The sequence below is a fragment of the Dreissena polymorpha genome, chromosome 1 (genome assembly GCF_020536995.1).
Source record: "Dreissena polymorpha isolate Duluth1 chromosome 1, UMN_Dpol_1.0, whole genome shotgun sequence".
NCBI lineage: Eukaryota > Metazoa > Mollusca > Bivalvia > Myida > Dreissenidae > Dreissena > Dreissena polymorpha.
In genome coordinates, this window is record NC_068355.1 from 175250850 (window position 1) to 175264175 (window position 13326).

General features: G+C 39.6%; 1 protein-coding gene across 2 annotated transcripts in view; it reads left to right on the plus strand.

Annotated features, from left to right (window-relative positions):
* LOC127862546 (tectonic-like complex member MKS1) overlaps nt 1-13326 on the plus strand; it is a 34294-nt gene that overhangs the window by 16644 nt on the left and 4324 nt on the right. The window contains exons 14-15 of one of the 2 annotated variants that reach the window (XR_008040674.1): nt 11240-11350; nt 12011-12181. Coding sequence is in view for 1 of the 2 variants with exons in the window: in XM_052401715.1 (XP_052257675.1) it covers nt 11240-11350; nt 12011-12144 (245 nt within the window). In the remaining variant the exon portion in view is untranslated. The remainder of the gene's footprint in view (nt 1-11239; nt 11351-12010; nt 12182-13326) is intronic. The other variant, XM_052401715.1, reaches the window with a different exon arrangement.

A 13326-nucleotide genomic window follows, 5' to 3' on the forward strand; every position in this document is an offset into this window, starting at 1 on the left:
AATTTATGGTGTCTGTCCGTCCAAAAACGTTTACATTGGCCATAACTTTTTCAATATTGAAGATAGCAACTTCATATTTGGCATGCATGTGTATCTCATGGAGCTGAGCATTTTGAGTGGTGAAAGGTGAAGGTGAAGGTCATCCTTCAAGGTCAAATGTCAAATATGTTGTAAAATACAGATAAACTGCTTTCCACTAATGTCATCAGCTAGGTACCACTTGTCATTGCTTGTTTCGCCCTTTTAAACCTAGGACAAGCTCTTAGTGGCGGGCGGCAGTGTTGATCAGACACTACCCATTAGTGGATGGCTTCCAGCTACTGGCGTTCCTCCTTAGCCACAGCCAGCTGGAGCTTCTTTCTGCTGCCTGTGATACCTTCTTAATGGCCAGCTTTCTCGCCTGTCCCTCTATTCCCATATCCTGGAACATCTTTCCCAGCGATGGTGCAGGAAACCCTCTGCATCCCACTTCAATCGGGTAGTTCCATGCTCTCCACCCGGCCTCTCTACATTCCTGGACGAGATCTTCGTACTTGGCCTTCTTTCTCTCATGTGCCTGAGTACATCTTTCTTCCCATGGGACAGTCAGCTCTACCAGGATGATCTTCTTTGTCTTTCCGGAGACCATCACAATGTCTGGGCGTAGGGTAGTGTGGACAATGTTTGGAAACTGCAGCTGTTTCATAAGATCTGCCCGTAGTTCCCAGTCATTTGTGCCGTCTAGGATACTCGGATGTCCTCGCTTTGTACCCTTCATTACTGTCCCTGCTGGTACAAAGTTGATGTGCTTTTCCCCTGCATGTACTCGTGCCTTCTTCTTGTGTCTCTCAAGTGTATCCGCTACCTCTCAGAGTACCTGGTCATGTCTCCAGCGGTATCTCCCCTGGGCAAGTGCTTCCTTACACGAGGACAAGATGTGGTCCAGGGTAGCTCTTCCTCCACAAAGGGTGCATTCTGCTGTTTCTATCAGCCCCCATCTCTGGAGATTCGCCGGTGTTGGCAAGACATCATAAACTGCCCGGATCAGGAACTGCAGTTGAAAAAACTGGTACTTCTAGATATCTGTCCATGACAGTTTCCTCCCTGTTGTCTGCCACTTTGTCCAGCTTCCCTGGCTCCCCATCTGGACTGCTTTCACCTTTCTTATCTCTTCTTCTTCCTTTCGGATTTCGCTCTGAACAAGTTCTCTTCTTTGGACTGTTGTGGCTGAACTCCACGGTTGTCTAGTGTTCAAGCCGAGTCCCTGTCTACCTTGACAACTTGTTCCCACTTTGTCTTGATGTCTCAGTCGACTTTCTGCCTGCTCAACTGCATTCGATGCTGACCATCTTCTTCCAGTTCTGACCTCTATCCCTGCATTTCTAATGCTCATGTCACTAGAGTCTCGAAGGGTCAACACGAGCCTTGCCTTACTAACTTTGTACTCCTCTACAATTGATGAAAGAGGGAGCTGCAACATTCCGGTTCTGTTGTAGAGTCCAATACTTGTCATACATGATGGAAGTCCGAACCATCGTCTCAGGCTCTTGTTTATCATGCTTTCCAAGCTATCAACCGTCGATGTTGGGATCTCATACAACATTAGTGGCCACAGAAGACGGGGCAGGAGGCCATGCTGGAAAAGCCATGCCTTGAACTTCCCTGGTAGGCCTGTTCCCTCTATCTTTGCAAGCCCATTCCTCAGTTGCTGCCTGATGCGCTCTGTGTTATTTCTGCTATCACCCAGTGTGGTGTCAAACCATTTACCCAAGCACTTGACGGGGTTGTCAATAAGTGATGGGATATCCTCGCCCTGTACCCTGAGTGTTGTCTTCTGCCAGACTTTACCTCTTCTCAAGATAAGAAATCTTGACTTCCTTGGTTTGAAGGCCATTCTAGCCCATGACACAACATCTTCCAGGGCTGATAGGATCCATCGAGCTTGTATGTGGGACTCTGTTGTGATAGTCAGATCATCCATAAATCCCCTCTGTGGTGGAAGTCTGATATCTGTCTGGGTCTTCGGTCCCCTTGACTCCCTGTCTCCGGCTTTGATGATGAGATTCATAGCGGCGATGAACAGTACTACTGACACTGTGCAGCCGGTTACAATCCCCTTCTGAAGCTGTATCCAGGATGTTGTAAAGTTCTTTGTTGTGAAGCGCATGTTGATGTTTCTGTAGTAGCTTCTGACAATGCTCTGAATATGTTCTGGTACATGGTGGTGTTTCAGAGCAAACTCTATTACCTGGTGGGGTACCGTGCCATACGCATTTGCTAGATCCAGCCATACAACTGTGAGATCTGTCTTGTTGATCTTAGCTTCCCTGATTAACTGGCTAATAGCGCATGTGTGTTCAATGCAGCCAGAGAATCCTGGAACACCTCCCTTCTGTGCTGATGTGTCAATGTACCCATTACTGGTCATGAATGTTGTAAGACGCCTGGCAACCACTGACATGAAGATCTTGCCCTCCACATTCAACAATGATATTGTCCGGAACTGTCCAATATCCTTGGAAACCTCCTCCTTTGGGACGAAGATGCCTTCTGCTCGCTGTCACTCCACAGGTACATCTCCTTTACGCCAGACCACCTTCAATAGTTTCCACAACCGTCTCAGCAGTTTTGGGCATGACTTGTACACCTTGTAAGGTATTCCATTTGGGCCTGGTGCTGACTTGGATCTAGCCTTCTTGATTATATCTTGGACCTCCTTGAGGGTTGGTTCTCCCTCAGTAAATGCAACAATGGGCATGGGTACTGGGGCTATGCGTTCATGTCCCTCCATCCGCATATGTCTCGCCTGATCAGAGTGCGTGTTCTTCAGATGCTCTTCAACCTCCTCTTTAGAACAATTCAGCTGTCCCGCTTTCTTCTCTTCAAGGATTTCCTTGCTAAAACCATAGGGATCGGAAAGAAACCGTGATCTTTGTCTGGCCTTCTCCCTTCTGGCTTTTCGTATCCTTTCCGCTTTCCTCAGGTCTTGAAGTCTGCGTCTGGTGTGGTCTCGTAGTTCCTGTAGACCAATTTTCTCTAGCTCTGATGCCTGTCTGTACTGGTTCCCCAAGTTGCGAAGGTCCTTCCTCAACTTCTCTATTTCTATCTGCCGTCTGTTCTTGGCGACTGTAGTCTGCTTCCTTTCCGATGGTGTCACCCCAAATCTTTCCTTCCCGACTGCATATATCAGTCTACACATACTCCGCAGTTTCCTTTCTACTGTTCCAAGTAACACCTGTTCCACGATGCCATCTACATCCTCATCAAACTCCTTCCACTGTTTCTCGTTCATAGCTGGCCATTTGATGCGCTCTAGTCTGTCATCTGTACGACTGCCCTGGCTACCAAGATCATGTTCTGGTCTTGTAGGCTTATCCACCTGTTCCACCTTAGATTCGTGGAGATCCTCAGCACTGTGGTGTTCTTCCTGGCTGTGGTCCTCCTGTGTCTCACCAGACAAGTCTGTGCACTGTCTCTGCTCCGGATCAGGCTGACAACCCTTCCTAGACCGATGTATCTTGAGACCCCTGGCATTCTTACAGATTTTCCCGCAAACGACACTGAGCTGTCTCTGTATAGGCCTCACCTGTCAATGTCCGTTGTACTAGCCGTGTCGATTCCGTTGTGTCCGTCCTATTGGATCTCTCTTCCACCCCCCCTCTCGGAAGACCCTGGGGGTTTCTTTTTGTATGTCTTGTTGTAGCTGTTCTGTGGGTAACTCCTTACGGAGTCATCATCTTGGGGTGCCGGCCCTTGATGCCCAATTCCAGTCTCTCCTGGATGTCCACTGTCTCTCCAGTTGTCACCAATCTATTCCTGGTTGTCATCCAGTCTTTCCTGGAAGTCACTGATTCCTCAGAAGTCATGTTGTAAAATACAGATAAACTGCTTTCCACTAATGTCATCAGCTAGGTACCACCAATATATGGCGTCTGTCCGTCCAAAAACTTAGACATTGGCCATAACTTTTTTAATATTGAAGATAGCAACTTGATATTTGGCATGCATGTGTATCTCATGAAGCTGCACATTTTGAGTGGTGGAAGTTCAAGGTCAAGGTCATCCTTCAAGGTCAAAAAAATAAAATCAAAGCGGCGTTCTCATGAAGCTGCACATTTTGAGTGGTGGAAGTTCAAGGTCATCCTTCAAGGTCAAGGTCATCCTTCAAGGTCAAAGGTAAAAAAACAAATAAAAAATTTCAAAGCGGCATTATCATGAAGCTGCACATTTTGAGTGGTGGAAGTTCAAGGTCAAGGTCATTCTTCAAGGTCAAGGTCATCCTTCAAGGTCAAAGGTCAATAAAATAATTCAAAGCGGCGTTATCATGAAGCTGCACATTTTGAGTGGTGAAGGTTCAAGGTCAAGGTCATCCTTCAAGGTCAAGGTCATCCTTCAAGGTAAAAAAAATATATACTAATTTCAAAGCGGCATTCTCATGAAGCTGCACATTTTGAGTGTTGGAAGTTCAAGGTCAAGGTCATCCTTCAAGGTCAAGGTCATCCTTCAAGGTCAATGGTCATTTTTTTTTTTTATTCAAAGTGGCCTTCTCATGAAGCTGCACATTTTGAGTGGTGGAAGTTTAGGGTTAAGGTCATTCTTCAAGGTCAAGGTCATCCTTCAAGGTCAAAGGTCAAAAAATAAATAATTTCAAAGCGGCGTTATCATGAAGCTGGATATTTTGAGTGGTGGAAGTTCAAGGTCATCCTTCAAGGTCAAGGTCATCCTTCAAGGCCAAAGGTAAAAAAATAAAAAAATAATAATTTCAAAGCGGCGCAATAGGGGGCATTGTGTTTCTGACAAACACATCTCTTGTTTTTTTCAAACATGGTTAAAAAACACAAATATTTATTTTTATTATTTTAATTTTGAAATACCGTCCAACCATCCGACCCAAGAATCCCCCCCCCCCCCCCCCCAAAAAAAAATTTTTTTTTTTGCATCTTTTTTGCATTTATGAAAGATAATGTAATAAATGACCACACCCCACACTATACACCCCTCTCCACTCCACCCCTCCATCCTTTGTGATTGAATAGGTCCCTACACCTTTAAGAAGAAAAATAGATGAGCGGTCTGCACCTGTTGTATTTGTTATGTAAGCTTAATTGTCAATCAGTTAATAGTCAATCAGATTGTTATACAAACCAACAAAGAATTAAGAAATCTTATGGTCTCATCCCAGGGCATCATCACCTAAACACATCATTGAAATCATGCATTCATGGCTTGGGTTGTGTCCCTTGATAATGGCTGCACGTGTTTTTGTGCTCTGTTAAATTTTAGCAAATTTAGCGAAAATGGGGATAGATATCGGACTGTACCGGATAAGAATAGGACTGTTCTCAATGCCGTTTAAAACTGGATTTAAACTGCGTGTTTTGTGTGTTAAAAGGCAGTGCGTTAGTGTAGTTTTGCGGCTTGCAATTGCCCTCTCGTTATTAACACTACTGGGTGGAGATGTGGAAAAAAATCCAGGACCGGTCACAAAGAACACCAGACAGCAAACGCTATCGTTTTCTCAGGTACCAGCGTCGGAAACACCGCCGCCGCCGCCGCAGTCATCACAACGAACCTCAAGAACTAGATCAAACAAAACGGACAATGATTCTGAGGTAATGAATTTTTTACGTGAAATGAAATTGGAATTGAAAAATGATCTCTCATCTATAAACAGTAAAATAAACGATATTAGTAACACTGTGAACATATTGAAAAACGAAAATGAGCAGTTACGACAGGAGAATATGAGTATGAAACAGGAGCTTTCAAATGTGTCATCCAAATTAGATCGTCTCGAGGGTCATTCACGCAGAAACAATTTACGTTTTCTCGGTGTTAATGGGCGTGTGAGTGAGAGCTGGGAAGAAACTGAACAGAAGGTGCGACACTTTATTTCAAACACACTTGGGCTGACAGATATGCATGATGTTGAGATTGAAAGGGCGCATAGGGTTGGAAGTCAGCGATTAGACAACTGCCCAATAATTGCGAAATTTTCCAGATATAAGGATCGAGAGACGATTCTTAAAACAGCGCGTCAAACTCTAACTGCACAATCACAATTCTCAGTACGAGAGGACTTTACTGAAAGAGTCCAATTACACAGAAGACAATTGTCGCATAAACTAGTCACGGCCAGAAACGAGGGAAAATTTGCATCGCTACGCTTCGATAAACTTGTAATCGACGGAGACGTGTACAAGTTTAATGAAGTAACACAATCGGTCGAGCGTATAGGCAATTCACGGGTACATAGCGCGGATCGACACCAGCAAATCCCGCCACCGAATAATTCTCGCCGAATTCGTGGAGTGAGACAATATGGACAGTCACGCAACGCTGATCGCCAGCAATGTGGTCAGCATGAATCAGGACGTGTCGACAGAAATATATCACGTGACCATGGAGCAGAGGGGAATAACCTGCAAAGTGGTCAACATGAATCGGGACGTGTTGACAGCAATATATCACGTGACCATGGAGCAGATGGGGATAGCCAATCGGAGACGGACTTTCTTTTGGAGGGCGATGCAACTGGTGTTGACTAGGAAGTGGGTCAAGGCCCAAAAATAAACATAAATATTTGCACGTGGAATGTGTGCGGGTTAAAGAAGTTTGTAAATACCCCGGTAACTGTTCTGTTTTAAATGTCTTAACAAATTTCGATATTCTAGGTTTACTAGAGACGTGGGGAGATATTAGCGGACAGTTTAATGATTTATTAGAAGGATATTGTTGCTTTGATAATGTCAGAGTTAGGCAAAATAATGCTTTACGTAATAGTGGAGGTATTTCAGTTTTTGTAAAAAATCACTTAACAAAAGATGGCTTAGTTACACGAATTTGTTCGGATTTTATTGATTGTGTTGTACTTTATTTGAAAGTGAGCTGTTTCAATTGTCAATCTGATATTATTTTGTACATTGCATATGTCTCGCCAGAAGGGTCACCGATATACGAACACAGAGATGATACAAACGGAATTACTTATATCGACGAAAAGCTCTTATTGTTAAAAAATATATATCCCGATTGTATGTTATATCTTGCAGGTGATCTAAATGCTAGGACTAAAACTATGCTGGACTACATTCCTGCAGATAACATTGACTTTATTTTTAATTCAGAGGTAGACTACACTACAGATGATTTTGAGATGCCTAGAAATAATAAGGATAATATTTATAATTCATTCAGGCATACTTTATTAGAACTCTGCTGTGCTCATGGAATTCATATACTCAATGGGCGTGTTACTGGTGACCCTGATGGTGAGTTTACATGCATTACACAAAATGGAGCTAGTTTAGTTGATTATCACATTATTTCAACTGATTTATTTCAATTTGTTACGAAGTTTAATATTTTATCCTTTGATGAATCTGACCATTTCCCTATATGCGCTACTATGATTTTTCATAGAAAAAATAGCAACAGGAATGTTGATTTACCTTCTTCCCGTAGCATTCAAAGTAACATCACTGATGATAATATTAAACTTGATAAATTTAAATGGAATGATACGCTTAGGGATAGATTTATTGAGACTTTTGTTAATATGTATAACTTATGCAAAGACAACATTTTTCATCAAATTACTGTAGATATGAACCAGGCTCTTCAAACAATAGTATCACTTTATAAAACTGCTGCAGAAAACATGAAAGTCCATAATAGAACCAAACAACGTAACGTTTATGAACGGCAAGATACACCATGGTGGGATAATGAATGTGATAATTTGAAATATTGTAAATATAAAGCTTTGAGAAAATTCCGGGTCACAAGCTCAAGGGGGGATTTGCAAATTTACATAAACGAAAAAAGAAATTTTAAAGAAATGTGTAAAAACAAGAAGGATATTTTCCAACACAATATGAGAAATAGGCTATGCCAAGCACGTAGTAATCCAAATTTATTTTGGCAAACAATTAAAAGTGCAAATTATAAAAAAGCTTCACATTGTAGTTATCAGCAACAAATCAAACAAAGTGATTGGTTAAATTATTTTAATCACTTATTATATCGAGAAAATATGCTCATGATTGCAACTTCTGAAGAAGCTGCATTACCTGAATATGATTTAGTTCTAAATAGTCCTATCACACAAGAAGAAATAATGAGAAGTATTAATAAATTAAAAATGGGAAAGGCGCAGGGGTTTGATGGTAAAGGGGCAGAGTTTTATAAAAACACGGCTAATGTTATATGTCCAGTATTTTGCTCTCTTTTTAATCATATTCTTAATACAGGTGTTTTTCCTGACATGTGGAGCGAAAGCATTATTGTTCCCTTACACAAATGCGGTTCTAAACTGGAACCGACAAATTATAGAGGTATTTCTTTAATAAATGTAATGTATAAAATATTTGGAAATATTGTTAATTCACGATTGTGTACTTGGGCCGAAGAATTTGGCAAACTAGATGAGTCGCAATCAGGTTTTCGGAAAGGTTATTCTACAATTGATAACATATTCGTATTACAAAGCATGGTACAAAAATATATAACTAAGCCAGGAGGAAGGTTTTATGTATTATACGTTGATTTTCAAAGGGCTTATGATGGTATATTGCACCATAAACTATTTGACATAATGCAGAAAATAGGTTTAAAAGGAAAACTTTATAATGTCCTTGTCTCTATGTACTCTAATTTACGGAGTCGCGTGCGAGTCATAAATAACAATGTTACCACTGATTTTAGGTGTAACATTGGCACAAGACAAGGGGACGTAACTAGCACGATCATTTTTAATTTATTCATAAATGAGTTATCCCTTTACCTGCGTGACCAGGGTCATCAAGGAATTTTTATTAAGGATGACATACCAAATATACAATGTATATTATTTGCCAATGATGTTGCGAGTTGCTCTGAAACGGCTATTGAACTACAGCGTCAATTAAATAGTATTTCTGATTTTTGTCGAATGAGTGGCATGACTGTTAATGAAAAGAAAACCGAAATAATTGTATTTAGAAATGGTGGCCCATTGCGGTCATATGAAAATTGGTTCTATAATGGAAAGCATGTAAATGTCACGTCAGTGTACAAGTACATGGGTCTACTGTTTACTCCTAAATTAAGTTGGTCCAAGGCTAAAGCTAAGTTGGCAATGCAAGCAAGAAAATCTATTAATGCCATAAAAAGTTACCAAGGCTATTTTGGAAAATTTGACATTCAAGAGTATTTTAAACTTTTTGATTCAATGGTTAAGCCGATCCTTTTATACGGGGCTGAAATTTGGGGTCATACCCTTTCTGAAAATATAGAACAAGTCCAGGCTCAATTTTGCAAAGATTTTATTGGTTTGAATAGGTCAACAAACAATTGCATGGCCCTAGGGGAGGTTGGTAGATTAGAATTATGTGTAGAATATCATTTCAAGTGTGTTAAATACTGGTGTAAACTTATTCATATGCCATTGCATAGATATCCAAAAATTGTTATAATATGTTAAAACGCCAGGATGAAATCGGAAGGACAAATTGGGCTACTTCTGTAAAAAATCTGTTATTTAATTATGGATTTGGTTATGTCTGGGTGTCTCAAGATGTTGGCAATGTTGATGTATTTTTACAACTGTTTAAAGATCGCCTTATTTGTTGTAACACGCAAAAATGGTCAGGGAGTTTATTCGACTCGTCTAGATGTGAAACATATAGAATGTATAAATCATTGCTTGAACCAGAAAAATATCTTTCGCTTAAAATACCATTCTTTTATAGAAAAGCATTTGCAAAGTTCAGATGTTCCAACCACAAGTTTCTTATTGAAACTGGACGACATCTTGGTATAGAGCATGGTCTTCGATATTGTATACATTGTCTAAATGTAGAAAACACACGTGTCATTGAAAACGAATTTCATGTATTTTTTTATTGTTCTAAATTTCACGAAGAACGTAACATTCACCTTTTTTCTTGGTATACAGGAAACAGAGAAGAAATAGATTTTATTAATCTGATGAAAACAAATAATGATCTGACATTGAAGAAAATTGTATTATTTATATATATGTTAATGCGAAAAGTTTAAACATAAAACTATTCACAACTCATGCATGTTAAATATGACATGTCTGTATATTGTATTTTGGGCCGGTGGCCTTTATTTACAAAATAAATTGTCTTGTCTTGTCTTGTCTTGTCATTCACCTAAACAAATCATTGAAATCATGCATTCACCTAAACAAATCATTGAAATCATGCATTCACTTAAACAAATCATTGAAATCATGCATGCAAACATTGAAATCATGCATGCAAACATTGAAATCATGCATTCACCTAAACAAATCATTGAAATCATGCATTCACCTAAACAAATCAGTGAAATAATGCATTCACCTAAACAAATCATTAAAGTCATCCATTCACATAAACAAATCATTTAAATCATGCATTAACCTAAACTGATACTCCAAATCATGCATTCACCTAAACTGATCTTTCAAATCATGCATTCACATAAACTGATCTTTCAAATCATGCATTCACCTAAACAAATCATTTAAATTATGCATTCACCTAAACTGATCTTTCAAATCAAGCATTCACCTAAACAAATCGTTCAAATCATACAATTGCCTACACTGGTCTTACTCCATGATTTTTCATTTCTATTTTTAGCAAATCATTCCTCTGGAACGAGACCTTAATATTTTACGTGCAGGTGAATCATAAATATACAAAACAGGATAATACAAAATGACAGTGTACTACAAATATCCATCCAAGTCCTTCACTTTGCTCATTCAATTTGAAAATTATGTGACTATACCTGTGGCAATTTTACAGAATGCTATTACACAAAAGAGTATCGTTTCATAACAATAAAGTATAATTTACACATTCTGATACAGATTTCCAACTGAAAGCTGTTTTCACATTTATTTAAGAGGAAGCAATCTTTTTTTTCTGCATAATGCAGGTTGATCTTGACAGTTGATAAATTTCTCATTTGCTTGGATATTTAATATTTTGCTCAACTTCTGATATAGTTGAAATTTGCCTGTAATATAATCATATGACATTTAAAAATTACAAATTAAAGCTGTACAGTGTTTCATTATATATCCGGAACTAGTCATATAATTATGATTTTTCTGTTTAATCATACTTTGCCTCACACAACTTTTCCATTGGTTCAAATATGTTCATATAGCAATACAATTCCACCTGCATGATTCAAAGTGAACTGAATAAATCAGAACAAGCCAGAGTGTAGGATTAAAATCAATAGTCTGCTGTTTCAGAGTTTGAGATGCCTCGATTCCCGACCATCATGGTGGAAGTTCTCTCCCTTGATTCCTGGAACAGATTCCGCACAGAGGGCTACACGTATCTGTCAGTCCCGGGACAACCTGGTGTGTTTACCTTTAGTTTGCTACTTTGCTGTTTTATTTTTCAGGCCACATTTAGTGATTTTGTTGAAAATTTCTTAGAGATCAAGTAAGATTATTGATTTCAATGATTTGAAAACTTACCAGTATTTGTTTTAAGCTTATTTTGTTTAGCAGGTTATTTTCTGAAACAAATTGCAAGTTAACGGAGTCTGAATTTGATGTTGATTTAAACAAGCAAATATTTAAGTATTAAGTTTGTTGAGTGTTTTTGTCAGATATGTGTTTGCCTGGCCTTGGGTCTTCATACATTGCTCAGGAGGAACATTTTCTCAAAATAATTATGACAAAGTGTGTCATAAAAGCATTTAACTGGATTTGATCACGTTCTAAATTGTGAGACATTGTAATGCTGTAAGGGCAATGGTCATAACATCATTCTACATCCATTCTATTCCTACCTTTGACTCAACTAAGGCAGTTGTCAGTTTCTGGCATAAATATGTTCACTTGGTACAAGTGCCTTTAATGCAAACAAATGTGTATGAAACTAATGCCAATTGAGATATGACTAAACTAGATTTGGAAAAAACATCAAATAAAACAAATAAGCAAAATTCTTTAATTTAAAGAATTAACCAATCAAGCTATACAGACCTAAGTTCTGCCCCTTCCCTTTTTCAGGTCAACACAAGGAGCGACTACACTGCTGGCGTCCTGTGGGATCAACTGTGACCTCTCAGCTACGCAGGTTCTTCATAGGTGGCTCACCAGAACTGGAGGACCCAACATACACAGCCATACCATCCACATTCTCTGTAGGTCAAGTACACAGCCATACCATCCACATTCTCTGTAGGTCAAGTACACAGCCATACTGTTCACATTCTCTGTAGGTCAAGTACACAGCCATACCATCCACATTCTCTGTAGGTCAAGTACACAGCCATACCATCCACATTCTCTGTAGGTCAAGTACACAGCCATACCATCCACATTCTCTGTAGGTCAAGTAAACAGCCATACCGTTCACATTCTCTGTAGGTCAAGTAAACAGCCATACCGTCAACATTCTCTGTGGGTTAAGTACACAGCCATACCATCCATATTTTATGTAATGTAGGTTAAGTACACAGCCATACCGTCCACATTCTCTGTAGATCAAGTAAACAGCCATACTGCCCACATTCTCTGTGGGTTAAGTACACAGCCATACCATCCACATTCTCTGTGGGTTAAGTACACAGCCATACGAACCATATTCTATGTAATGTAGGTTAAGTACACAGCCATACCGTTCACATTTTCTGTAGTTCAAGTAAACAGCCATACCGTCAACATTCTCTGTGGGTTAAGTACACAGCCATACCATCCACATTCTCTGTATTTCTAGGCAAGATTTGAATCAATAACATCAATAGAAAGTAAGTTAGCCAGTAAGATTTTCTGTGAGATACCCTGACAGGCATGTATATTTCTGTGAGATACCCTGACAGGCATGTATATTTCTGTGAGATACCCTGACAGGCATGTATATTTCTGTGAGATACCCTGACAGGCATGTATATTTCTGTGAGATACCCTGACAGACATGTATATTTCTACTGTAAGATACCCTGACAGGCATGTATATTTCTGTGAGATACCCTGACAGGCATGTATATTTCTGTGAGATACCCTGACAGGCATGTATATTTCTGTGAGATACCCTGACAGACATGTATATTTCTACTGTGAGATACCCTGACAGGCATGTATATTTCTGTGAGATACCCTGACAGGCATGTATATTTCTGTGAGATACCCTGACAGACATGTATATTTCTGTGAGATACCCTGACAGGAATGTATATATCTGTGAGATACCCTGACAGACATGTATATTTCTACTGTGAGATACTCTGACAGGCATGTATATTTCTGTGAGATACCCTGACAGACATGTATATTTCTGTGAGATACCCTGACAGGCATGTATATTTCTGTGGGATACCCTGACA